This window comes from Mesoplodon mirus, assembly GCF_964341445.2.
Source record: "Mesoplodon mirus genome assembly, chromosome: 5".
Taxonomy (NCBI): domain Eukaryota; kingdom Metazoa; phylum Chordata; class Mammalia; order Artiodactyla; family Ziphiidae; genus Mesoplodon; species Mesoplodon mirus.
Genome location: NC_138980.1, coordinates 57,484,689 through 57,509,713, shown reverse-complemented (window position 1 = coordinate 57,509,713; position 25,025 = coordinate 57,484,689). Strand labels below are relative to the sequence as shown.

At 52.2% G+C, this 25,025-nt stretch overlaps 1 protein-coding gene across 1 annotated transcript; it reads right to left on the bottom strand.

Annotated features, from left to right (window-relative positions):
• Positions 1-4,869: 4,869 nt before the first annotated feature.
• ARSI (arylsulfatase family member I) lies at positions 4,870-12,489 on the bottom strand. The gene is made up of 2 exons (XM_082620581.1): positions 11,646-12,489; positions 4,870-7,102 (listed from the first exon to the last, which is right to left on the bottom strand). Exons 1-2 carry the CDS (start codon positions 11,960-11,962, stop codon positions 5,698-5,700), a joined length of 1,722 nt encoding a protein of 573 aa, XP_082476707.1. The 5' UTR covers positions 11,963-12,489; the 3' UTR covers positions 4,870-5,697.
• Between the last annotated feature and the right edge of the window lie 12,536 nt (positions 12,490-25,025).

Here is a 25,025-nt window from a genome sequence, read left to right as displayed (position 1 = left end):
ACTGGTCACCTCACTTGCTAGACACATTGTCTGCTTTTTGGTCATCCACAACTCCAGCAGATCCCTGACTCACTAACCTAGGTCCAGGAGCCCCTGGAGAAATCTGGGTACCCCCCCCACACAATTCTGCCCCTCTTCCTGAGAGTTGGGAGTGGGAGAGAATGATGGAGTTGACTTTGATGCAGCCACTTCTTCCCAGGAGAGAAACAGGAGGGAGGCAGAGGGGAAGGAGGGGAGGAGAGCCAGGGAGGAGGGAGTAATGGCTTAGCCACTAATTGCACCATTACCACCTTCAGAAAAAGGAAAAACCACTCAGTTTTGTTTCTGTGCACAATATGCTTCCTGCTTCTGCTGCCAACGTTGCAATTCAGAGGCAGAGAAGGGAGGCCTTTGCTCGGGGGCTGCACAGCCGGTGGGCAGGGCACAGAATACCGCTAGAGGCCAGAGGCGAATGCGCGCAACTGGAGGAAGGGTTGCACCGCCACCTCCGTGTCCCAGACCCTCTAGCCTGTCCCCGGGAGCGGATGGCTACCACACATGAAAGCACTGGAACAGTCCTCAGTCACCACTGAGGGCACTTGCATCACTGCCCAGAGAAGAGGAGAGGCAGTGTTCTGCAGTGGTTAGAGTGACTCCATGACCTATAGGCTGTGTGATTTGGGATGGGTATCCTAGCTTCCCTGTGTCTCAATTTCTTAATCTGCAAAATAGAGTAAAACATGCCCTAGCTCCAGGGCTGTTCTCAGGATTAAATGAGATGAGCACAGTGTCTGACACACTGTAAATGCTCAATAGATGGGAAACTATTCTTATTAAGGGACTCAAAAGTCCCTCCGTCTTCACACTGCTCTCTCTGAATCATGCAAGTACACATCACTATCTTCAAGTCCCAGCACTTTGGGTACCATTCTCTGAGTCCCCACTGGAGTTGAGCTCATGGTTTGAACATCACCTTGCCCTGGCCTGGTTTGCAGAATTCCCATAGAACAAAGGACTGGGGCTAGAAGGCAGGGGTCACAAGGCCTCCAGCTTGTCAGGTGTCAACCTAATGGTGCTTTAGAAATTAACAAAAGAGACAAAAGGCAACTGTGCCCTGAGGCTGTATGAATGGGAATCTTATGTTCTGAATAAAGGAGGTGATAGTCCTGCTTGGCTTGGAGCTGGCCTGATCCTCTCCCCTCTCCTCACCCCTCCTTTCCTTCCCTTGGGCTCTTCCTTCTCAGGTGTCCCTATTCTTCCTATTCCTTTTCATCCCCTTTCTTGTTTCTATCTCCCTTCCTCTCTTTCTCTCAGTCTCAGTCATCCTTCTCTCCCGCCCGGGGCTGGCCTGGATCCTGTGCACACGGTCCTGGGGGGATGGGCAGGACCCAGGCTGTAGGATCCTGATGGTGCCGAGACGCCTGGAGAGGACGGAGAGGGAGGAAGAGAAGGGAGAAGAGGAAAAGGTCTCCTTGGCAACTCTCTTACACACACACACACACACACTCACACACACACCCCTCCGAACCTTCTAGAGCCTAGCCCAGGGGTGTGGGCACTGCCTCAGACAGGCACCCCCAACCTGACTGTAACTGTTGCCCTGCCAAGGAGGCACAACCGCTAATTCACTGCCTCCCCTGAGCCCGAGAAGCTGGCAGCTGTGCCCGGTGGCAGCGGGCAGCAAGGAGCCAGCCCTGCCTCGGTGGCGCTGAGAGCACGAGCTGCTGATTGCAGCAGGGGGACTGTTCCTGCCAGACTCCCCACTTCCCAGGGATGTGGCAGCAGGAGAGCCAGCACGTGTGCCCCCAGCTGCAACTTGCGTGCGGTACTCAAGAGCAGGCCTGCCTGCCACTTGCTGGTGGCCAGGAGCGGGAGCCCTGGAGGGCACTGAGCTTGGCTCTGACACGCTAGGACAGGGAACCGGAACACAGGCTGTACCCCATGGAGCTGGAGAGGGACAAATGGGAACCAGGGCCAAGTTCCTGGGCCACAGCAGGGGGTGACACCCGACTCAAATCCCACCTTGCACGGCCTCCACGTGTGCTCACACACACACGCCCAAGTGCCTCAGGGTCCTGCAGGGCCTGGGTAGGCACCACAGAAAACGTGCCATCTGCACGGTCCCCACGAGGCCTGTCCCATTAAGGGCAGTGAGCATGGGGGCAGAATCGGTGGAAAGTGGGCCAAGAGAGAAGTGATCTGCGGAGGGTCTAGGTGGAGAGTGATTTGGTTCGTTACTTGCAGTAAGTCATGCCAGCCTCGCACTCAGAAGGGACAGGAGCCAGGGGTCAGGGAGCAGCTCCGTCCCCTGAAGTGTCCCACATACGTGGCACTCCTTGCAGGGGAGAGGGACCCAGGGAGCCAAGGGACAGAGAACCACAGCTACTGGGCCCATGTCTGCACAGCACAACCTGCAGCTCAAGGACCCAAGTTCAAGTCCTCCCATTGGCTGTCAGTGTGTATGGCAGGTCTTTTTCCCAGGGGGGCCTCCACTCCTTCCTGAGAAATGTAAAGACAAGATGTTCCTTCACTGACTCCAAGGACGTGAAAAATAGTTCTTTCCACTTTAGAGCCAAGCCCTGTGCTAAGTGCTTTACATATTGCACTATTTATACCTCGTAACAAATGTCCGTGAGAGAGGTACAATCATCACCCGTTTTGCAGAGATGTGGCGGAACTTAACCAATATAAGGTTTGTTTGACTTCAGCACCCTACCCTGTGTTCCTTGGACTCCACTAACGCTGGAAGGGCCCTGAGGCGGCCCAGGGCCCTTACAGACAGGGGACTGAGGCCCAGAGAGAGGAAGCTGCCCTCCCGCAGTCGCACAAGTCCGGGGCAGTCAGGACGACAAGCCAGAATGCCTGACTCCCCCAGCAGTGCTCCTTCCCTTCCCCTCCCTGCCCCACTCTTTCCTGCACTCAGGCCTACTTGCCTAGGTCCCAAAGTACCCAAAGGCACCAACCAAGAAAAGGAAATAGTGCCAAGGCCCAGGGTGGGGCCCAGAGCCCTGCTCCTCCAGCCAGGTTAGGGCTCTCTCCTGGCTCCTAGGGGACTGGTCATCCCTGCCCAGGGCTCCATAGACAGGGTCCGACTCTGACAGGGCCGCCCCTGGCTCTAACCTATCTAGCTGGCAGATCTGCTGTCATCTGGTCCAGCCAAGGGGGAAAGAGGGGGCCTGTCTGGCATCTCCAGGCTCCACTCCCCTAAGGGGCCAGAGCTGCCTCTGGCCTGCCCTTCCTTCCGACCCTCCTCACCATAGGCGGTGCAAGCATCTGCCTGGAGATGCCATTCAAGGGCCTGACACAGAGTCCAGACCCAGGTGCCCTGGCTGGGGGGAAGGCAGGAGCCAGAGGGGGTGGGAAGAAGGGGGTCGGGGGCCATGCTGATTGCTGGGCAGAGCAGAACCACAGCAAGCAGGCTGAGCCTCTCGTCACAATGCCCTGAGCCCTGAGTTGCCCCTCATCCTGAGCAACCAATCCCAGGCCCTGGCCAGCTGCCGGTGCCCCAGTTAGGCAGGCTTGGGGACTGCTGGGCTGTGGACGGGGTTACAGGCTGAAGCTTGAGTGGGGCTCCTGGGCTGTTAGCTGGGTTCTGGGTTAGGCAGGACTCAGGCAGATGAGCTCTAGGCTGGGTTTAAGATAAGATCAAGCCTCCTTCTCAGGGCACGGGGAGCAGGCATCAGCCCCTAGCCCCCAGCCCCAGATGGGCTCTCTATGTTTGGGGTCAGACTGGCCACAGGGGGTAGGCCTTGGTGCCTAGGGAAGAGCAGAAATTGGCCTTTTATGGTCCTGAACTTGTGGCCCCAAAAGGCAGAGACCCAGGAAGAGAAGCAGGGCTGGAGCTGGAGGCTGGGCCGCCTTGGGCAGGGCCAACTCAGCAGACACGGGAGAGGCCTCCACTCAACTGGTGTAAGCCTGGAGCGGCAGGGGAGCCCTGAATTCATGCCACTCTTGAAGGGGCCAGCCCACGCAGCTGGGACAAGGACCCGGCAGAGCTGGAATATCTTGGGTCGTGGGCAGACCATGGATAACCCATCCCTGGGGAATGCCAGACCTGGGACTCCAGAGTTTCCCCCCAGAGCAGGCAGAAGAACTGGGGGTGGCCAGAACCCAGAGGCCCCAGCTGGTCCTGCCCCTGCCCCATCATGACCCAGGCATCAACATCCTGGAGACAGAGAAGGGTTCCAGTTGGGGGGAGGCCATAAGAGGTAAAGAGAGCAGGGCTGGGAGGAAGGGCCCCAGGACATGGATGGTCACCTCCACCACGCAGCCCCAGGCCAGCCCCTCCCTCCTGGGCTCAGCAACCTCTGCAGTAGGGATGCAGCCCTGTAACCACTTCTTGAAGCCCCCTCACTGCACCGCACCCACCCCACCCGTCCTGCTCATCCACATGCTGACGAGTCCTAACAGGCCTCCTTTGCCAGAGACAAAAATAACTATTTTCAAAATTCACAGCAGGGCTTTCGCCTACACACACTGCACCGACTGGAAGCTGAAGGGAGATATGCAGAACGCAGTGTGCGGATAGAGGCCCGCTACACAGCCAGTGAGCCCCAAGACCCCCATGCCTCTTCTCCCCACCTCCCAGCCCGTGTCCCCCAACACTCACACACCTAGGGGCGCCCAGGATGCCTAGAGGGAGGGCTCTCAGCTTGTCCACTGTACACAGGGACAGCGAGGCCCGGAGCGGGCCTGAGATTTGCCGAGGCCCCACAGTGGCTCTGTGTCCACGTCCCATACATTCTGCCCCTGCCCAGGGCGCCCACCTCCTCTCCCATTCCCTGGACCAACAGTGAGCTCACGCCTGGCCCAGGACGCACATGCACACACCCACATGAGCTCGCAACCGCACTGCAGCCCTCGCTTCTGTGTTACTGCGCTTTAATCAAGTTCACGGATTCCTCTACAACCATTACCTCGGCCAGTCCTCTACAGGCCTGTGAGGTAGGCAGAGCCGGGGCTAGCACTCCCATTGCAGGTGGGGAAATCGAGGCCCAGGGGAAAAGGACTGGGCCGAAGGTCAGAGGAGAACCCAGACGTCCTGATTATTGGTGCACGGCTCTTTTCACAGCTTGATCCTGCAGGAGCTAATAGCCATGCCCAGTCCTCCCCTTCCCTCCCAGGAAGAGGAGCTCACCACCACTGCTCCCACCACTAGTCTGTTCCCAGGACTAGCCCGGGGCCACATGAAGATCCAGGAAGGTCACCCCCGGGTCCCTGCACCTCCAACCTCAACACTCAGGGAATCCCTTCAGAGAGTGGCCACATCACCACGCCTTGGCTCGGGTCCAGGCCTGGAGCTGCCTCCAGGTGGTCCCTCACCCAAGAAGTACCACAGAGGTCCAGGGTTCAAGAACAAGGCCTTAAGTGAGCTAGGAGGTGACAAAGTTGATGGGAACTCCACCACAGCCCCAGGCACTAGGTCCACACCACAGAGGGACAAAGCTATTAGAGCTCATTCTCCAGATGAGGAATGTGAGGCCCAGAGAGCTCATGCAGGTCACTCGAGGTCACAGAGCAAGTCAACGGAGAGGTGTGACTGGGACCCAGGGATCCCAGTCTCGTTTATTCTCTCCCGACTCCTAAACCAAGTTCCCCACCCTTCAACTGAGGGGCTCTACGCCCTCCATTTCCCTGCAGATGAGGACTTGACCTGGGGTCCCTCGCTGGTGAGGACCAGGGCCAGGCTTGTGTGGGGAAGGACCTCACCTCCCCCCATCAGATCCGGTGGGACATTAGTCTAGTGTTGAGTTTACGGAAAAAGGATCGCAGCTTGCAAATCTTGCATTTTTTCTTACGGTGCCCTCGGGAAAGGCTTCGAGCCCTGCCTTCCTCCTCTTCTTCATCTTCTTCCTCATCACTGGCCCAAGGCCCCCAAGCACCCCCATTAAAGTCAGGATGGGCTCGGGGATTCTCAGCCGGGTAGCGCACAGGGATGGCTGTGCGATTATAGTCCACCAAGCGGGCCAGCAGGGCTCGGACCACATCCGGCCGCTGGCCAGCGAGGTCCTCCCGTTCGTAGGGGTCAGCACTGATGTTGAAGAGCCACACAGCCTGGCGGGCGCTGGCCATCCGCTCCAGGTTCCACCAGCTACCGGGGAAGGCAGCCAGTGTCTGGGGTGGGATCCAATCGCCATAGCCCGGGTCTCCCGTCAGCAGCTTCCACTCGCCCACGCGGATGGCGGCCTGCACAGCAGTGTTCCAGATGCCGAAGCCACCCTCCAGGGAGCCATGCCGGGCGTGGTTGTAGAGCGGGTCAATGTTGTGCAGGATCTCCGTGCGAGGCGAGGCCCGGCCCTCGCTGATGGCTGACCACACGTCATAGCCGTCCAGCCCATTGGCCGCCGAGGTGGTACCACCCGCCAGACTCACCAGGGTCGGGTACCAGTCAGTGATGTGCACCAGTGCCCGGCTTGTCCATCGCTTTCGCTTGAGCAGGGGGCTGTGGACGAAGCCCAGGCCCCGTACGCCCCCTTCCCAGTAAGTGCCCTTGCGTCCTCGCAGCGGCCAGTTGCTGCCCCCCGAGAAGGTCTGGCCACCATTGTCACTGGAGAAGATGATGACACTGTTGTCGTAGAAACCATAGCGCTTGAGGGCCCAGGTGATATTGCGCACGGCCTCATCCATGCAGGTCACCATGGCCGCATACTTCCGCCGGGCCACGTTGCCCATGGTGCGATAGCGGTACAGGTACTCGCGAGGGGACTGCAGGGGTGTGTGGACCGCCTGGAAGGCCACATAGAGGAAGAGGGGCTGCCGGGGGCTGTGGCTGGCTAAGATGTGGCTGACACGCTGGGCATAGAGCAGAGTGGAGTACTGGCCGCTGAGCCCCCAGGCCACACTCTCACCCTCGTGCAGGTCAAAGCCACACACCCCCGGGCCGTCGCAGTTGTCGTAAGTGTAGTAGTCCACGTTGCCTGTGAGCGAGCCTAGGAAGGTGTCAAAGCCCCGGCGGGTGGGCAGGCACTCCTTCCGGTAGAAGCCCAGGTGCCACTTACCCACCATGTGGGTAGAGTAACCCAGCTCCTGCAGCTTCTGGGGCAGTGTTACCTGGTCCAGGGGCAGGCAGTTGGGCTGCCGAGGGCGGATGATGGAATGCTGCAGTCCTGTGTGGATCTGGTACCTGGTGGGAAGAGGGGAGGACACAGAAGGCACCAGTGAGCCAGAAACCACTGCTCTGGCCACCCAAGCCCCAACACTCACCCTGAGGTAGGCTCTGATCCAAGTGCTACCAGTAAGCAAAGTAATAGTAACCAGTAGGTGTTATCAAATGTGCCAAGCACTTCAAATGCATTATCTCATGAAATCCTCAAAATCAACTGAAGCAGGTATCATTGTCATCTTACAGATGAGGAGGATAAACCTCAGAATGGTTAAGCCACCCGTGCAGTATCACACAGCTAGGAAGTTGGGGAGTTAAGAGTTGAACCCAGGCTAATCATAACAACAGCAATAATAAAAGCTGACACCAAGCACTTGCTGTATGCTCAGCATTGTGCTAAGCCCTTTATAGGAATTATCTCACTAAATCCTCACCGTAACCTAGGGGGTGCCTATCATTATTATTATTCCCATCTCCCAAATAAGAAAACTGAGGCTCAGTAAATTAAATCATTTGTCCCGTGATTCACACAATTAGTAATTGGAGTTGGGATTTGTATCCCCAGCAGTCTGACTCCAGGTTTCAGACTCCCTATACTCTAAGCCACTAACTTGCCATGGGGCCTAGAGCAAGTCTTACACTCCCAAGAAAACTCCTATTCACTCTTCAATGCCCAGCCCAAATGCTACCCTCACTGTAAAGTTTCTCACAGTTTCTCACTCAAAGAACGAGTCACTTTTGCTTCTGGGTTCCCACAGCATTTAGTACCAATCTTCATTGGTCCAACTTGGCCATAGGATTCTACTCAGTCATCTGTACATGCTCTTGGGCCCGATGATATTTAATGAGACTGTCCCTTACTCATCCTTGTATTCCTAGCATTCAGGTGATGTTTCAAGGACACTCAATTACAAAATGAATGAATGAAGAATGGCGCTCAAAGGATTTTAGAGCCAGAAGGGACCCAAGTCATTTTCTAGTTTATTCACCTCAAGTTAAAAAGAAACTAAGGGGCCTCCCTGGTGGCGCAGTGGTTGAGAGTCCGCCTGCCGATGCAGGGGATACGGGTTCGTGCCCCGGTCTGGGAGGATCCCATATGCCGCAGAGCGGCTGGACCCGTGAGCCATGGCCGCTGGGCCTGCGCATCCGGAGCCTGTGCTCCGCAACGGGAGAGGCCACAGCAGTGAGAGGCCCGCATACCGCAAAAAGAAAAAAAAAAAAAGAAACTAAGGTCCAGAGGAGGGGAAAGACCTTGCCCAAGGTCACTCAGTGGTCAGGAGCAGAGCCAGGACTTGAACATAAATCCAATCAGAGTTCAAGCACAGACCCCCTTCTGGCAAACTAGGCTGCCACTTCTTTTCCCCTACCGAGGCCTCAGTCTGTCATGTGTAGGAGTGAGTTGGTTGGAATGGGACACCTCTAAAAACCTTCCAGTTCCCAAATTTTATGAGACCAGTTCTCATGGGTCTGTCCACAAGTTTATGTGGCCCCTAGATCCAGGTCACTCACACAGGCTAACACCCTGAGGCAGGAGCAAATGGTTAGCAGAACTCTGCATTCCTCGTTTATTCATTCATATCCCATTCCTTCTGTGGTCAAGGCACCCATGTGATCTGCTTAGGGTGTCTTGCCTTTACTCAAGTCTTACAAGTCCCAAACTAAATAAGAAGCCTGGAACTTCACACGTGTATTAGAACCCCACACGTTTTTCTCACTCCCGGGCACCAAAGTCAAGCTCAGACCTAAATTCCCGACAACTTTAAGCCAGGCACTGGGGTGGGTTTGTCTGTTTTGGTTTCTTTATCTTAAAGCTGTTTTGCTGGGCTTCCCTGGTGGTACAGTGGTTAAGAATCTGCCTGCCAACGCAGGGGACATGGGTTCGAGCTCTGGTCCAGGAAGATCCCACATGCCGCGGGGCAATGAAGCCCGTGCACCACAACTACTGAGCCTGTGCTCTAGAGCCCGCGAGCCACAACTACTGAAGACCCCACGCCACAACTACTGAAGCCCCTGCACCTAGAGCTTGTGCTCCGCAACAAGAGAAGCCACTGCAATGAGAAGCCCGCGCACTGCAACAAAGAGTAGCCCTCAGTCGCTGCAACCAGAGAAAGCCCGCGCACAGCAACGAAGACCCAACGCAGCCAAAAAATAAAATAATAAAATAAATTTTAAAAAAAAAAGAGTTGGAGCCTGTTGGCCCCACTGCTTCACTGCTGGGGTGAGCTGAATTGTGTCCCTCTCCAAAAGTGACCGCAAAAAAAAAAAAAGCTGTTTTGGTTGTTAGCTATCATTAGCTACTACTGCCATTTATTTATTTGTTTGTTTGTTTGTTTGTTTGTTTGTTTATGGCTGCGTTGGGTCTTCGTTGCTGCACATGGGCTTTCTCTAGTTATGGCGAGCAGGGGCTACTCTTCGTTGAGGTGCGCAGGCTTCTCATTACAGTGGCTTCTCTTGTTGTGGAGCACGGGCTCTAGGTGGGAGGGCCTCAGTAGTTGTGGCACACGGGCTCAGTAGTTGTGGCTCGCGGGCTCTAAAGCGCAGGTGCAGTAGTTGTGGTGCATGGGCTTAGTTGTGGAATCTTCCCAGACCAGGGCTCGAACCCATGTGCCCTGCACTGGCAGGCGGATTCTTAACCACTGCACCACCAGGGAAGTCCCACTACTGCCATTTTTAACACTATATGCCGCACACACTATTTCACTTACTTTGCATAAGAAACCTACAGTGAAGACTGCAATTAGCTCCATTCTACAGGTGACAAAACTGAGACTCCCAAAAGTGCAGCAACGGGCCCAAGTTCAGACAGCTGGCAAGCAGTGGAGCTGAGCCTTGAGCTCAGGTCTCTGCGACTCATGCTCAAAATCTCTCAGTGACGTAGCCTCTGCAGACCTCAGTCAAGCTAATGAACGATTAGATTTGATACAGGAAGTACCCTAGGCCCCTGAGTCACAGCGAGCCTCTCTTCATAGGGGCTGGGCGCCATGGAACACTGGTTCATAAAGTGGGTGGGCCAGCTAAGTCACCGCAGCCTGTCTGCAAGTGAGTAATGCAGGAAACTGTCTCTCTCCGGCTTTACCAAACACAACTGGACGCACTAACAAACATTAATGAGAGTAGTCAGCATCAGTCAGATGGAGCCAGCTGCAGGGGGCGGAGGGCAGACGCTGCCCAGCCACGCTCAGCTAACTTTGCAGATGCGGGGGTGTGGGGGGGAAGTGCTGTGGGGGGGCTGGAACGCTGCCCTGCATGCTGTTCATTCCCCTGCTTAAACCAAAAGTCATCTCTCGGAGAGAAATGCAAACATGTGCACAGCTCTCAGGAATGCAGATTCCTCCTCCCTCTTCTGGAGGTTGGTCAACACTTGGTCTTTACCATCAGCCCCCATCCCTCAACACTTAACACTGGTGTCCCTTCCTCTTTCCTGTTCTCTTTCCCAGTTCCTAGAGCTCAATGCTGAGCAGCAGATGGAAGAAATAAAAGGCATCCCTTTTGACTCCCAGCTCCAGGGCCCCTCTAAAGCACCTGGCCTCTCAGTCCTCTCTCCTACAGACCCCGAAGTTTGGCACAGGCATCGAGTTTGGCCCTGCCTGATTCTGTGCCTCAGCTTCTCCCATCCAGGAAACAGGGAGACTATTGCTCTGGTTTCTGAGATCACACTAGTGGCTTTTGGGTAGAACTTGGGAGAAAGCATGCCCCATCCAAGGATTAGCTTCAGCCGTGCCAAAGGATTTTCTCCTAAGTGGCCAGCGTTTTGCCTTCTACACACACACACACACACACACACACACACACACACACGCCTCCTGTTTCCCTGCTCTTTTAATCCTGTAATCCTACCACCTTGCCTGTGGACAACTCCTTATGGAGAAAGCAGCACGTCTCCTTGGGGCCCCCAGCCAACTTGGGAGGATTTTGCAGATGAAAAAACAGAAGCTTTGAGAAATGAAGTGACTAGCCTAAGGCTACACAGGTCATTGCATCCTGTGTGTGTCTTTCTCCTCCACCTATCAACTCCTTGGCTTCCTCCCAATGTTGTCATCAAACAATTTGGGGACCCTAATCCCTCCAGTGACATAGAGGCTGCCATTTATTGATAGCCAAGCAGGCTATATGCAACTGGTTTCATCCTCACCACTCCTTTTCAAGATTTAAAACTGTTCACCCCATTTTATGGACAAGAAAACTGAGGCTTGGAGGAGTTAAGTGATTTGCTCAGAGTCTCAGGGTGTGTAAATAGAAGCAGCACTCAAAGCTAAGTGTCAGAGGCTGCCATGTCCCTCTAACAAAGAGATGACCAGATGTCTCCTTCACGTGGTGTGGAGTTTGAATGTCCTAGAACATCAGAGGGAGAAGACCCCAAAGATGATCCAACCCATTCAGCGTACAGTAGGGAAACTGAGGCCCATAAAGGGCAAAGGACTTACTAAGGATCACAGCCAACTGGGGACAGAACTGGCTGTGAGCCCGAGCTTCCCAGTGGGGGTAATGTCAGTACAAGTGAAACCTACAGTTGGGTTTATCTGGGGCTTGAACCACCAGCATCAGTGGCTTGGGCCATGCCTACCTGCCCGTGAGAAGTTGGCTCCGCGAAGGCGTGCAGATGGGCTGGATATAATAATTCTCCAACTTGACACCCTCGGCTGCCAGCCGGTCCAACGTAGGGGTTTCGATATCTGAGCCATGGTAGCCCACATCGTGGTAGCCCTGGTCGTCGGTGAGGATGAAGATGATGTGGGGAGGCTGGCGTGGAGCAGCCAAGGGCTGCTCGCCGGCCTCCGCGGGCGCGTCAGCCACTAGGCTCGGCTTGGCCCAGTCCCAGGAAAGGTAGCCGAAGCTGAGCAGGCTGACCAGAGAGAAGCCGGTGAGGGCGTGCATCGCCATGCCGGCCCGTGCGTCCCGGCGCGCAGGGCTCCCAGGGCCTCACCGCCTCGCGCGCCCAGGGCGCACGGCCCGCACGCCCTCCGGCCAGCCCGCCCGGACTCCGCGAGAGCGCTCAGCGTCCCCAGGGGAGGCCCAGCGGCCAGTCCGGGACTGGCTGGACTATGAGGCCGGACCTGCGCGGCCGCAGCGGGGCGCTCTGGGGAGGTCAGGCCCGCGCTGAGCTGTCTCCTGCTGCCTGAGCGCCAGCTCTGCGCCGCCCGTGCTCCCTCTCCCCCAGTTCAGCCAGGCCAGCCTGAGACTTGGTGTGGCGGCTTCCAAAAAGTTCTCTCCACCATCCTCTGACTCCCCTCTTCCTTCTAGCCCTCGATTTCTCCCGTCTCCTAATTTCTCTCGCCTCTGCTTTCCCTTTCTCTTCCTCCCGACCCTCCAGCCCCTGGCCCAGCCTCTCGCCCCGCCCGGAGACCCGAGAACTGTCGGCTCCGTAGGGTGGTGGGCAGGACCCCAGCGAGGAAAGGGGAGGAAGCACGGGCTGGGCGGGTCTGTGGGGGACACCGCGGGAAAGAATGCGAAAAAGTTGTAACATCTGCCGGGGCCGAGCCCCAGGTAGAGGGGCGGGGCGTCCAGCGGCGGCTCCGCCCCCGGGCGGGAAGCCCAGGACGGCTGGGCCCTCTGGCTCCAGCCTCCGCCCTGGCCCAGACTGGGGAAAGGAGGGAGGGGGCTGCTCGGAATTCGATGAAACAGCTCTGGAATGGCCCGGTCGGACATTCCTCGATCATGGAGTCTTAGCTTCTCTGAGTGCCAGTCCTGGAAGGGAGGCGCATAATTTTCTATGCCAAGCCAGTCATTCTACAGCTGGTGAAACTGAGGCCCTGAGATGGCCGGGAACTCGTCTAAATCACGAGAGAGTTGGTGGCTTCTTCCCTGTTGGGGCTAACAGCGGCTGGCTGAGTGGCAGTAGAGACAGCAATGGAGAGTAGGGACGACTTTGGCAAGCACCGACTTTGGCAAGCACCAGAAATAGATTCTGGCCTTGCCGGGGGCTTACCTCTCTCCCCAACCCCTCCCCCTCCTCATTCTTCAATTGACAGCTTGAATCTTAGACTGGCAGCCCTAGAATCCCGAGGACAGAAGCTGTTGTATACATCTCGTTCTCCACAAGCTCCAGAAGCTCGATCAGTACGTATTGCAGGGATGAATAGATGAATGGGCCTCAGAGGTCGCCCAGGCCAACACCCACCCAAGGAAATCTCCACAGCAGGGAAAGCAAGGTTGGGGAACTCCTGGGCCAGGCAAGTATCACAAATGAGTAAAGCAGAGAGGCCACTGTGTTGGCCGAGGAAGGCAGGGGCTGCATGGAGCAAAAGACCTCAGCCTTGTGTCCAGCTGACTGTTGTCATGCAAGAATGTGGACCGGTGTTTCCAGATCTTCTGATTTTCCGAGAACACCCAAATCCAGATTATTATGAGAAATATTCCAGTTGTTAAGAGCTAGTAACTAATTTAAAGTAAGTTGAAGCCCTGTACAGGCCAAATCAAACCTATCTGAGGAATATTTTAGGCCATCGGGCACCTGTTTGCAACTTCCACTCTGCATCATTGTTTTCCAGATTTTAACGAGGCTGTATTTTTTAGTGGGAAAACTGAATTAAACAAAACTAGTTAGGCTTTTTTACTCCGGAACTTCAATCTTTAATATGCTTACCTCCAAAAGTAGGGGTTGCTAAAACTGTATTTCCCAATTTTATGTGACTGAGGACCCTCTTTTTCACAGAGCTTCTCCAAGAACCCGTGTTTTGGGAACTTTGAAACACAAAGACTGCCCAGGTGGGTCTTCTCTCCCAGCATCTTTCCCCTGCCAATATTCTGCCATGTTCCCTTCCCTTTTCTTTAAAACCACACTGTGTGTGGGGAAAGAAACCAGACCTCCAAAATAGCAGCCCAAGTGAATCTGCATTTCGAAATGAGGGCTGCGTGGGGCTGGCCACTCCTGTTTGCTCAGAGCCCCATATTTAGGATGACCAGATTTATCAGAAGGGAAAACTGAGCCTGTTGTTCTGGCAGAAGAAATGTTGAGGATGGACAGGAAAAATACAGCCTCCTGAGGGGAATGCAGCTAAAATGGTGCTTCCGGAGGCTTCAGGCTGAGGCTGTCCAGGGTGTCAAAGTGGGACAGGTCACAGGAGGTCAGATGGACTTGGGTTTGTACTCTTTGCATTGTCTGTCCCAGACCTTGGTCAGGAGGAACTGACCAAGTTCCTCCTGAGAAATGGCACAAGGAGAAACAGCAAGGGGGTTGGGGTGGGGATTCAGACTTGAAGAAATAGATCCAGGGAGGCCAGCCCATGGGCTGTAGACCTCTGTGGAGCTGCCACAGGGACAAGACAAGCAGAATTTCTGAGAGTTCAAGACCGTGGGCTCTGATATCAGACTGCTTGAGTTCAGATCCTGGCACTTATTTGAGGTCAGGCCTTGGCCAAATTATTTTGCCTCCCTCGGCCTCAGTTTCTTCATCTGTAAAATGGGGTGATAATATAAATGAGATACAACACAGTGCTCAGTAAATGTCCAGCACATAGTAAGCACTTGATGAATGTCAGTGGTTATGATTGTTCTCTGTACTTCTGAGAGAAAAGACTGAGTCCTGTGGGTGAAAGTTACTGGGAAACAGATTTCAGGCCAATTTAAGGGATTACTTGTGTAGAAAATCTGGCAGCTTGCTTAATAAAAGGATGGCAGTGATGGGTGAATCACCATGTGGAGAAGAGTGGGTGGACTCTTGTTCCCCAATATTCACATTTCTTTCAAGAGTCCCTCAGTAATCACTGAAACCCACAGTGGCTTCAAAGGGCTCCATCCCCCCCTTCTAATGTTCTAGGGAAATAAACTCTGACCCTCAACTCTTCCTTTAATGCCATTACAAAACTGGGCCAGGGTGCAACATTGAAGCCAGACATTTCCAAAGGCTCAGGGATGACAAAGGGGGAAATAAATACACAGAGTAATGTGAATCCAGGTCATGGCACTTTCAGAATGTGGCTCACTCATCTTCCCTTTGTGTTCTCTACCGTATGCCTACCTGTCCTCTTCCCTGGGACAATGTCCATCAGCCCTACCCCATCCAGGTAGATCTCAAGAACTCCAAGATGTCTTAAGTTCAGACCCAAGAAGTAAGGCTCAGAGAAACAGAAGTCCCTTCTCCAGCTAAACCAGCCTTTGCAGTTTCTATCTCAGGATCCAAGATGATTGACAGCAGGAATATCCACAGGGAAGTTCTATCCCCCCATTCCCATAGGTGCACACATACGCCATAAACCCCAAAGGACACCTACATTAAAACCCTACTAGAAGCCTAACATGTGCACACGAAATGCAGGTCAGATGTGGCAGGGATGTGGTGTTGTTACTTGCTGTTGGAGATTTCCATTGATGAAATCAGACTTCAAAAAGCACTGAGTTCCTCATTACTGGAACTATGCAAGAAGGGGAAAAAGTGCCCATCTGTCCAGGAGGTAATAGGAGAGATTCCTGAACTAAAATGTGGAGCAAAGCTAAAGGACTTTGAAAGTTCTTTCCAACTTGAAAATGTTATGATTCTAATTATTTATTCCCAGAAAATTTTTTTAGGACACAGAGATATAAAAGTGAAACACAGGTGAGTCTTTTTTGTGCCTTTGTCTTTCACTGCTGTGCGTGGTATGTGTGTGTGTATTTGTGTAGGGGGCTGTGTGTGCGTAGGTGTGTGTGTACTTGTGTAGGTGTGTATGTGTGTAGGTGTGTAGCTGTATATGTTATGTTTCGCCGTCTTTGAAGTAAAATTATCTTAGTACAGTTATTATTTCCTTCTGACTTAATTGACCTTGGCAAAGATCTTATGTACAGATCATGCGTGTTGTCATCCTCTGGAAGTCAATTTGTCTATGCTGGACCAAATCGAGGAGCTGCAAGAAAACATAGAAGGCCTCTGGACAGACAAAAATGTCACAGAGTTCAATCCCTTAACTTACAGTAGAGCTCCTCAGGCCTTCCTCACTCCAAGCGTACTGACTCTTACGTCATACACAATTCTTATAAGGCTAATGATTTCATTTGCCAGCCCAAGAATATTGGAAGCAGCTCAGAGGGAATACATGAGAAGGTGGCATGAGGCACCTGCCTGTTTTATAGTAATACAGTTTCATAGTGAAAACATTAGGGAGAAACAAAAGAATCAACATAAAATCAGACTGATGGGTTCCCAAAGCCTGGGAGTTTGGGGCCATTTGATGCCGAAGCAAAGAACCATATCTACCCAAACAGAGCCAAGGGCATCACCAGATCACAACCCAGCATAGAAATGAATGACAGGTCGCCCTCCAGAGTTTAAATCCTGTTCGGGATCCTCTTTTGAAGAAAACTGGGGAAGGCATCAACTATTTTTTCCATCCAAAATGGTTACTATGACAAGTTCATGGTGTAAGCTCAGCTTCCATTGTAGAACATCCTCCCAGAATTTGCAGGCTCAGGAGGCAGTACCTTCTGCAGTGCTTCTGTGGTGGCCATGAGGATCCTGCACAGCTGTGATGCTGGAGGTCAGGCTCAGCGACCATAGAGCATGCTCCCCAGGGACAGGTCTAGCTCATCCACCTCCTGCCTCCTCCTCACTGCCCTCAGATACCAGCACTATGTTCCCTGCACTTCAAGCCCCATAAGCCTCTGTAGCTTGAAAGGGTGAGTGGCACTCGGGAAAGCAGCACACCAGGTGGGAGCACAGAAATTCCCTTTCTGACAGGTGGGCTGTATCCTCCTACTGAGGAGTAAAGACCTCCCGCAAGAGAGAATTCCACAGGTGCCCTTGTTCACCTCATCTAGTAACCACTAGTTCTCGCCTTAACCCCCATGCTCTCGACTAGTGCAGCATTCGTTATAATTAATTAATGATTAATGGTAAGGTCAGAAGTGTTTAAGAAAGCCAGCATGGCCGCCCTATGGAGAATGTATTGCCAGGGCCCCAGTTAAGGGTGCATGTGAGAAGTCCAGGTAGAGACCAGCCTGCTGAGGTGAGCCGCTCTCCCCAGTGGGCAGGCTGAGGCCCGGTTCTTGCTGGATATTGCTGTATTTGGGCAAAATGGTTCTGGGAGGAAAAGTGCTTTCCTCCTTGATGCTGGGGCAGCCCCTTTAGCATTTCCAGGGGAGGCACACATTCCCCTGACCCCTGCTTCCAGGCCCTCTTGGTGGTCTCGCTGAGTGCCCCTTGTCTGTCAGAATCCCATATCAGACATCTGAGCCTGGAGTGGCAAGAGCCCGGGCACCCAAAGCCCCTTGCCTTTAACCCTTCACTGGGCTCTGGCCTTGGGCATTTCAATGGCTCCTTTCTCTGGCGCTCAATGAAACATTCTTCCGAGTAGATTATTGAAAGCAGAGCTCTGGATACACAATGGGCGCTCTGTGTTCACAGCCACTGCCCAATCTGTTTGCCCAGCCCGACTGCGGCCTCCCCTCTCCACACACCATCCACCCTCCACCCACCGGACCCCAGCCCCACCTCAAGGCCAGCTCGCTAGAGGGAGGCCGTATGAAAGGACTTGTTCTCCGCCTTCTCAGAAGTTCTCGCTGTGGCCTCTGCCAGCCTTGGGCAGAATTAGCCTAACGCGTCTCAGGCTTGCCCCCAGCCCATCCATCCATCTATCTGAGTCTCTGCCCACTTTGATGTCCAGAGGCTTCTGTCCTCACTGGTCAGCTGAAGGTTCTCTCTTTCTCACACACACACACACATGCAGATATGTGCGCGCGCACACACACACACATCAGATGGGACTTTCAAAGAAAGAGGTGATATCTCAGAGAATCAGATGGAGAGTGGGGGCCACTGAGATCCAGATAACTGGAGGGGCTCCTAAAAGAGAGGATGGCAGGCTGCGCACCAGCGCTGCCACCCCCCACCCCCGCCCCGCCCACCCCAGGGCTCCAAGTTCCTTGCAGGTTCAGGGACGGCAAGAGTGTTCGGGTTGAATGTGAGACGTCGGAACCAGATTGCCTGTGTTCCAGCCCAGCTCTGCCATTTGCTAGCTGTGTGACTTAGTTATATGTGTTAACCTCTTGGTACCCCAGTTTTCTTACCTGTAAAATGGAAATAATAATAGTACCCACCTCATAAGGTTGTTGTCAGGATCACAGCAGACAAGGCAAGTGAAACTCTTAGCACAGTGCCTGGTGCATAATAAGCTCTCGAGAACAGATAGCTATTGTTATTATTGTTACTATACTTAGATTCTATTGTCATTATACTTAGAGTCTATTCCTACAAGTGTACAGCCTCAGGGACAAAAATCCACATTCTCCTGATCAAGTCATTCCTTTCCTCCAAATTTTCAATGGCTACCAACCGTCTACAGTAAAAATCCAGCCCCTTGGCCTGGCACTTAGGGGTAGAACTTTGATTTCCTCCTTCATAATAGTCACTGGATATATGGAAGGTAAATAAGTCCCATCACTATATTATGGTTGTCATGGTCATCGTCTATTGTACTACTTGGAGAAACTGGCTTTTAGCAAAAATTTATAAGGACACCCTGCCTGGGGGAACAAAAACAACCCTGAATCAATACTAAATTGAAATTCAGAAGTAATAATAATAATAGCTTGCATTTATTGAACATCTACTATGTGCCTGGTACCATGCATGACACTTTATATCCATTATCTCACAATTCTCATGTAGTCCTATGATGTAGGTAAAATTATTACCATCATCTTACAGATGGAGGAACTGAGAAGCAAAGAAGGAGTAAGTAATTTGCAGGACTTCCCTGGCGGTCCAGTGGTCAAGACTCCGCACTTCCACTGCAGGGGGTGCAGGTTCAATCCCTGGTCAGGGAACCAAGATCCCGCATGCCCTGTGGCATGGCCAAAAAAAAAAAAAAGGAGTAAGTAATTTGCCCAGGGTCACACAGCTGGGATGTGTCAGCGACAGGATTTGAGCCTAAGTCTAAAATCTAACACCTGCTGTATTAAGTACCATACCATTCTCCCTCCCGTTAGAGACACCAGGCCCGCCAATAGTGTCTTCACTTCCATTTTTCCCTCTGCACTTGAGTGGTTAAATGTCAACTCTCCCAATGTACTTGGAATGCCCTGGCAGTCCCAGGGCCCCTGTGAGGTCTGAATGGGCCTGGAAATGCCACAGATACATACTCTGGGAGGCTCCCTCACGGTCAATATCCCAGGTGGAGCTGCCTCCTGAAGGGCTTCACCCCTCAGGCCCCGAGGGGGATGGGAACCACCTTAGAAGCCTGCTCTCAGGCCTGTTCCCTGCCCTCAAACCCCTGTCCCTGAGGCCCCACTGCTGGCTCCAGTAGCTTCACAATGTCCCAAAGCCCTTCATGGCAGAGGCTTCCCCTGGCTGTCTATCTTCTCAGACCCAGATGTCACCTGTCAGCTCTGCTTCCCTGTGAAACAAGAGTCAGCCTCTCAGGGCAGCAATCTTGCTGGGCTTTTTCTTCTCAGGGACAGCACAATGCAGCCCCTGCTGCCTCCTGGCCTTGGCTAGACAGCTCGAAGGCAGGGATGCTCACTAGTGACAGGGATGAAGCTTGCCTCTGTTTCCATGGCAACTGTGGCCCTCCACTTAGTCGTTCACTTTTTGAAGCTCCTGCTGGTGTGAAAGTTATTTTGCAAAGAAATGCTTAACTCTTATCCAGGAACTCTGTTCCGGGTCTTCAGATCCTTCCAGGTCCCTTATAAAGTTGACTTTCTCTTTCCTCCCTTTATTGAAATCCTTTCATCTTTAAAGCTCAGCCCAAATCCTACCTCTTCTAAGAGACCCTTCCATACTCTCTCACCCCTCCCCTCCCCATGTGGAGTCAACCTCTTGCTCCCCACACTCCCCTGGGGCATGTATATGGCTTTATTAGATCACAGTCTGCCTGTTTCACAGTTATTTATGTCTCCTTCTGAGCCCCTGGTGAGTGATCAGCCCATAGTAGGTACTAAACAAATATTTGTCTGAATTTATTTGAATTTCCCTTTCAGGGTTTTAAAAAATTACTATTATTAACAGTACAGACCATTACTAATAATCCCTTATGCTTGTAAAATTATTTACAGTTTATATGCTTCATGCTTGAGGGCACTGCTTTAAACCCCAGCTCCACCTTTGCTAGCTGTGTGACAGTGTACAAGCCCTGGAAATGCTCTCAACCGGCTTCTCATCAGTAAAATAGATTGTTGTAAATATTAAAATAAGTGGCGCAGTGGTTAGGAATCCGCCTGCTAATGCAGGGGATAGGGGTTCAATCCCTGGTCCAGGAAGATCCCACATGTTGTGGAATAACTAAGCCCGTGCGCCACAACTACTGAAGCCTGCATGCCACAACTACTGAGGCCCACATGCCTAGAGCCCATGCTCCGCAACAAGAGAAGCCACCATAATGAGAAGCCCACACACTGCAATGAAGAGTAGCCCCCGCTCACCACAACCAGAGAAAGCCCGAGCACAGCAACGAAGACCCAACGCAGCCAAAAATAAATAAATAAAATAAATTTATAAAAAATAAAATAAATTTATAAAAAATAAAATAGGGGCTTCCCTGGTGGCGCAGTGGTTGAGAGTCCGCCTGCCGATGCAGGGGACACGGGTTCGTGCCCCAGTCCGGGAAGATCCCACATGCCGCGGAGCAGCTGGGCCCGTGAGCCATGGCCGCTGAGCCTGCACGTCTGGAGCCTGTGCTCCGCAACGGGAGAGGCCACAGCAGTGAGAGGCCCACGTACAGCAAAAAAAAAAAAAAATAAATAAAATAAAAAAAATAAAATAAAATAAAATAAAATAAAATAAAAGTGTAAAAGGTTTACTTAGCACAGGGTCAGATACCTAGTGGTGCTTCAATAAATGTTAGCTATCATCATTTTTGTGGGGTCTCATTTGGACCCCACAAAAGCTCTAGGATATGAAGAAGGGCAGGGCTTTTGTCAGTGTTATCATCAATGACTCACGAAGAGACAGAGCTCAGAGAGGGGAAGAGTTGCTTAAATGTTCAGACATCGGTTGAGTGCTGTGGTGGGCACCTGCTGTCTGCCTTGGAGCCACTTCCCCTCTCCTGGAGACAGAACCCAGATTTTCCTTTGCAGAATTATTCCTCTCCACTGGTGTCAGCTCCAGGGACAGGCTTAGACAATCGGAGCATCAGATGTCCCTCTGCCACAGTGATTAGTTCAGGAATGGACAAGGGGTCCAAGTCTGTCCAATGAGACTCGAGTCTGAGATTTTTGTGTGAATTTTTGAGAACAAGATTGTCTCTTTTCTTCTGAAATATAAGCCTGGACCTGCCTGGGGCTAACCCTGACAGAGAGGAAAGCAAAATGCAGAGGCAGAGGCAGATGGACCCATAATTACAGCATCTGAGCATGCGAATCCTGAAGCTAGAACCCCCCTGGCTGTGAGTGACGTGAATCAATACAGTCTTCCTCATGCCAGTTTGCATTGATGTCTGTCACTTGCACCTGGACAAGTACCACCTATTGCTCCTCCACACAGAAGTCAAGGATCTCTTTATCCCATTCATTCACTCAACAAACACTTATTGCCATCCACTCAGCTGGCCTGAGGCTACAGTGGTGGAGAGGATAACACCAGGCTCTCTGGGAGTTAATGGTCTATTGTCATCTCACTTCACATATGAAGAGACTGAGGCCCGGGGAGGGGGATGCCCCAAAGTATGTGCCCTTCAGATGATTTAGAGGACCAAGACCCTGAGTGAAGCTGGGCAGGAGCTGAGGCAGGCAGCTGGGACTTGTCAGTTACCAGCAGGACTGGTTTAGGGAGTCTTGAGTTTCTGCTCATCCCAGGTCAAAGCAGGAAGGTTCTGGGCCCAGGCCAGAGGTTGGATGCAGAGGCTGAGGCTCTGGTCGCCTGGGTTCAGAGCTCCAGGCAGGTGCCAGTCTCTTGGGAGGAGCATGGCTCTGAGATCTGACTTGGGGGATTTGACTCCCATGCTCTTGGCTTAACGGACAACTTCTCCTTTTGAGCTGGAACTCTGATTGTTAAAGGCTCTCCAGCATCAAGATTATCTTGGGGGGGAAAATCTTGGAGGAGGCTTCTTCTCCCAGGAGTTTTCACTACATTTTTCAAAGAGAAGGGCCCCACTTTCCGGCCTAAGCTGTGGCTAGTTTTTCTACTTTATACGATGACTCATGCCTGGGAAAACCCAGTCTCTCCAGGGCTGGGTCCCTCAGGGAGGCTGTGATGTCTAGAAGTTGGATTTGCACTCAGCTTGCTTTATCTGTCTCTGCCTCATCCATGTCTAGCACAGGGTCTGGCATATATAGTAAGTAGATGAATAAGTTTTTCTCAAATGAATGTTTGTGGGATTTTTTAAGATGGAGAGTGGTGCCCATTCTGAGTCAGACTGACCATAAAACTAGTACAGCATAAGCTTCACGATCCCTTGCTGGCACGGGCCTTTCCCTAAGCCCCGGGAGGGGCCCTAGCAATGTGTTCACATGGTCATATGCTTCTGTAACATTTGCACCAGTCATTTTAACTGCAATGGGTTGAGATTACTGACTCCACTCTGACCTCCTTCCTCACTGTCATATTTTCCTCCTGTCAGATGGCTTTAGAATAGCTGTGGCATTTTGGGGTCTGGCTAAGGGGAAGGTGAATTGGGAAAACATTTAGTCTGCATTTGGTGGCTGTGTAGGTTCCATGTATAGTTAAGTCAGCTGTCTTTGTATGTAAATGCCTTCGGGACCCTCTTTCTGGCCACTGAGCCAATTCACCTGTCCAAAGGTGCAGGCTCAGAGCTCACACAGTGATGCAAACGTGTCTCCCAATAACTGGCAACAGAACTATGTGTCTGAATAAGTGAAGTTTGAAATCTAAGGAGCCAGAAACTAAGCTGTGGAAAATTCTTCCAATTATCAGGACTGTCCAATTGTAAGTAGAGGATTTGGTGCTCAGAGATACTTAGACAAAATGGAAGTTATTTCCTGTCAGCAATATTCTCTATAAAACAGTTCATACAATTAGAAATGCACCATAACCTTTTACTTCCTTTTGATGAGTATCATGTTGTCAGTAGGTTGAATTGTGTCCCTCCAAAAGGATATGTTGAAGCCCTAATCCCCAGTGCCTCGGAATGTGACCTAATTTGGAAAAACAGGTTATAGGGGTTCTCAGGTTAAAATTACGTCAATAGGATGGGACCTACCCCAATATGACCAGTGTCCTTATACAAATGGGAAACTGGATACAGAGACACAAACACAGGGAAGACCCCAGGTGAAGATGAAGGCAGAGATTGGGGTACAGCATCTACAAGCCAAGGAACACAGAAGATGGTCAGCAGAGCACCAGAAGCCAGGAGAGAGGCCTGGGCAGATTCTCCTTCACAGCCCTCAGACGGAACAACCCTGCGGACACCTTGATTTCAGACTTCTAGCCTCCAGAAATGGGAGACAATAATACAATACATTTCTGGTGTTTAAGCCACCCAGTTTGTGTTACTTTGTTATGGCAGCACTGGTGAACTAATACACATGTGGAATAGAATTTGCCAGAAGACCCGTGTCTGTACTCCACAAACCTGGAGCAGTACCACAAACAGTGAGTACATCCCTGTGTGAAGTCCCATGTTTTATGCATTCCAACTATCAGAAGCTAAAAAGAAAAAAGCAATTAACCATGCAAGAGGGACTTCCCTGGTGGCTCAGTGGTTAAGAATACGCCTGCCAATGCAGGGGACACAGGTTCAAGCTCTGGTCCAGGAAGATCCCACAAGCCTCAGAGCAACTAAGCCCATGTGCCACAACTACTGAGCCTGCGCTCTAGAGCCTGCAAGCCACAACTACTGAAGCCCCCGCGCCTAGAGCCCGTGCTCCGCAGCAAGAGAAGCCACTGCAATGAGAAGCCCGTGCGCTGCAACGAAGAGAAGCCCCCGCTCACCACAACTAGAGAAAGCCTGTGTGCAGCAACGAAGACCCAACGCAGTAAAAAAGAAATTAATTAATTAATTTAAAAAAACAAGCAAGAGGAAAAAGTGGATTACCTTTCCACTTTCTCTATAGAAAATGATTACAAAGTCGTTTTCCTATCTTAACAAGAGTATACCTAAGATGGCACCTGTGGCCTGCCCTCATTCCCTAAATAATACACTGCTCTGGCCATCCAGAACTTTCTCCCATTGTCCACAACTAGGACTTCCCTACCTCCACCCCTGGGGCCCTCATCTTGGGGCCAGTGTGTGCTCCCCAGATCCTGTTTAGAAAAACAACCAGCTGGGCTCTGTTCCCATGGGCCCAGATCACAGATTTGAGATTCTGAAGAATGAAGGGGTCAGAATGGCCTGGACTCTACATCTGAAACCACCTTTCCCCATCACTTTCCATCCCTTTTCCCTACCCAGAAAACAAAATTGGAGTTATTTCCTCTTAGAACCTGAAGGAACATTGTCTTTATGTTTGGCCACAGATGTGCTGTCTCCATTACCCTGTGAAAGGCCATCTAAACATTGGCAGTTCTGCTGGGTTTTTCTTTCCACCTTTTCCTCCTCCTACCACCCCGACCCAGCACCCCTACCCCCCGCCCCCAGTCTGGCCTCCAGCCTCCCTTCCATTTTCCCAGCTCCACAGTGTCCTCAGAAGAACCCCTGCCCTCTTCTCCCCTCTAACCTACCTCCCGCCCGCCCTTACCACCAGACTCCTTGGCTGACTCTCTCATTAGAGGACCAGCCAGCGTCACATTTTCCTTAGGGTCTGTCTGGGCTCTTGGCTAAGGACCTGGGGAGCAGCAGAGGGAGCTTTTGGTTGAGCAGTTCAGCTGCAGGGTCCAGGTGGCCCCCGATGTAGAGGGCTGCGTCTGGAGCACCCTCAAACACAGCTTGAGCCATCAAGATTCTGAACTCAGCACTGAGAAGAGGGTATCAGTCAGGACGCTTGGGGGCACAGAAACCCAAGTGCCCAGCTTAGGCAAGACTTGCGTAACCACGAGGATGGAGGGGAACTTTGGGGATGACTTGCATTCTTCCCATCTTTCGCCTTTTCCCTTCTGTGGGTGTCATTTTCATTATTCCAGACAAGTAGCCCCAGACTC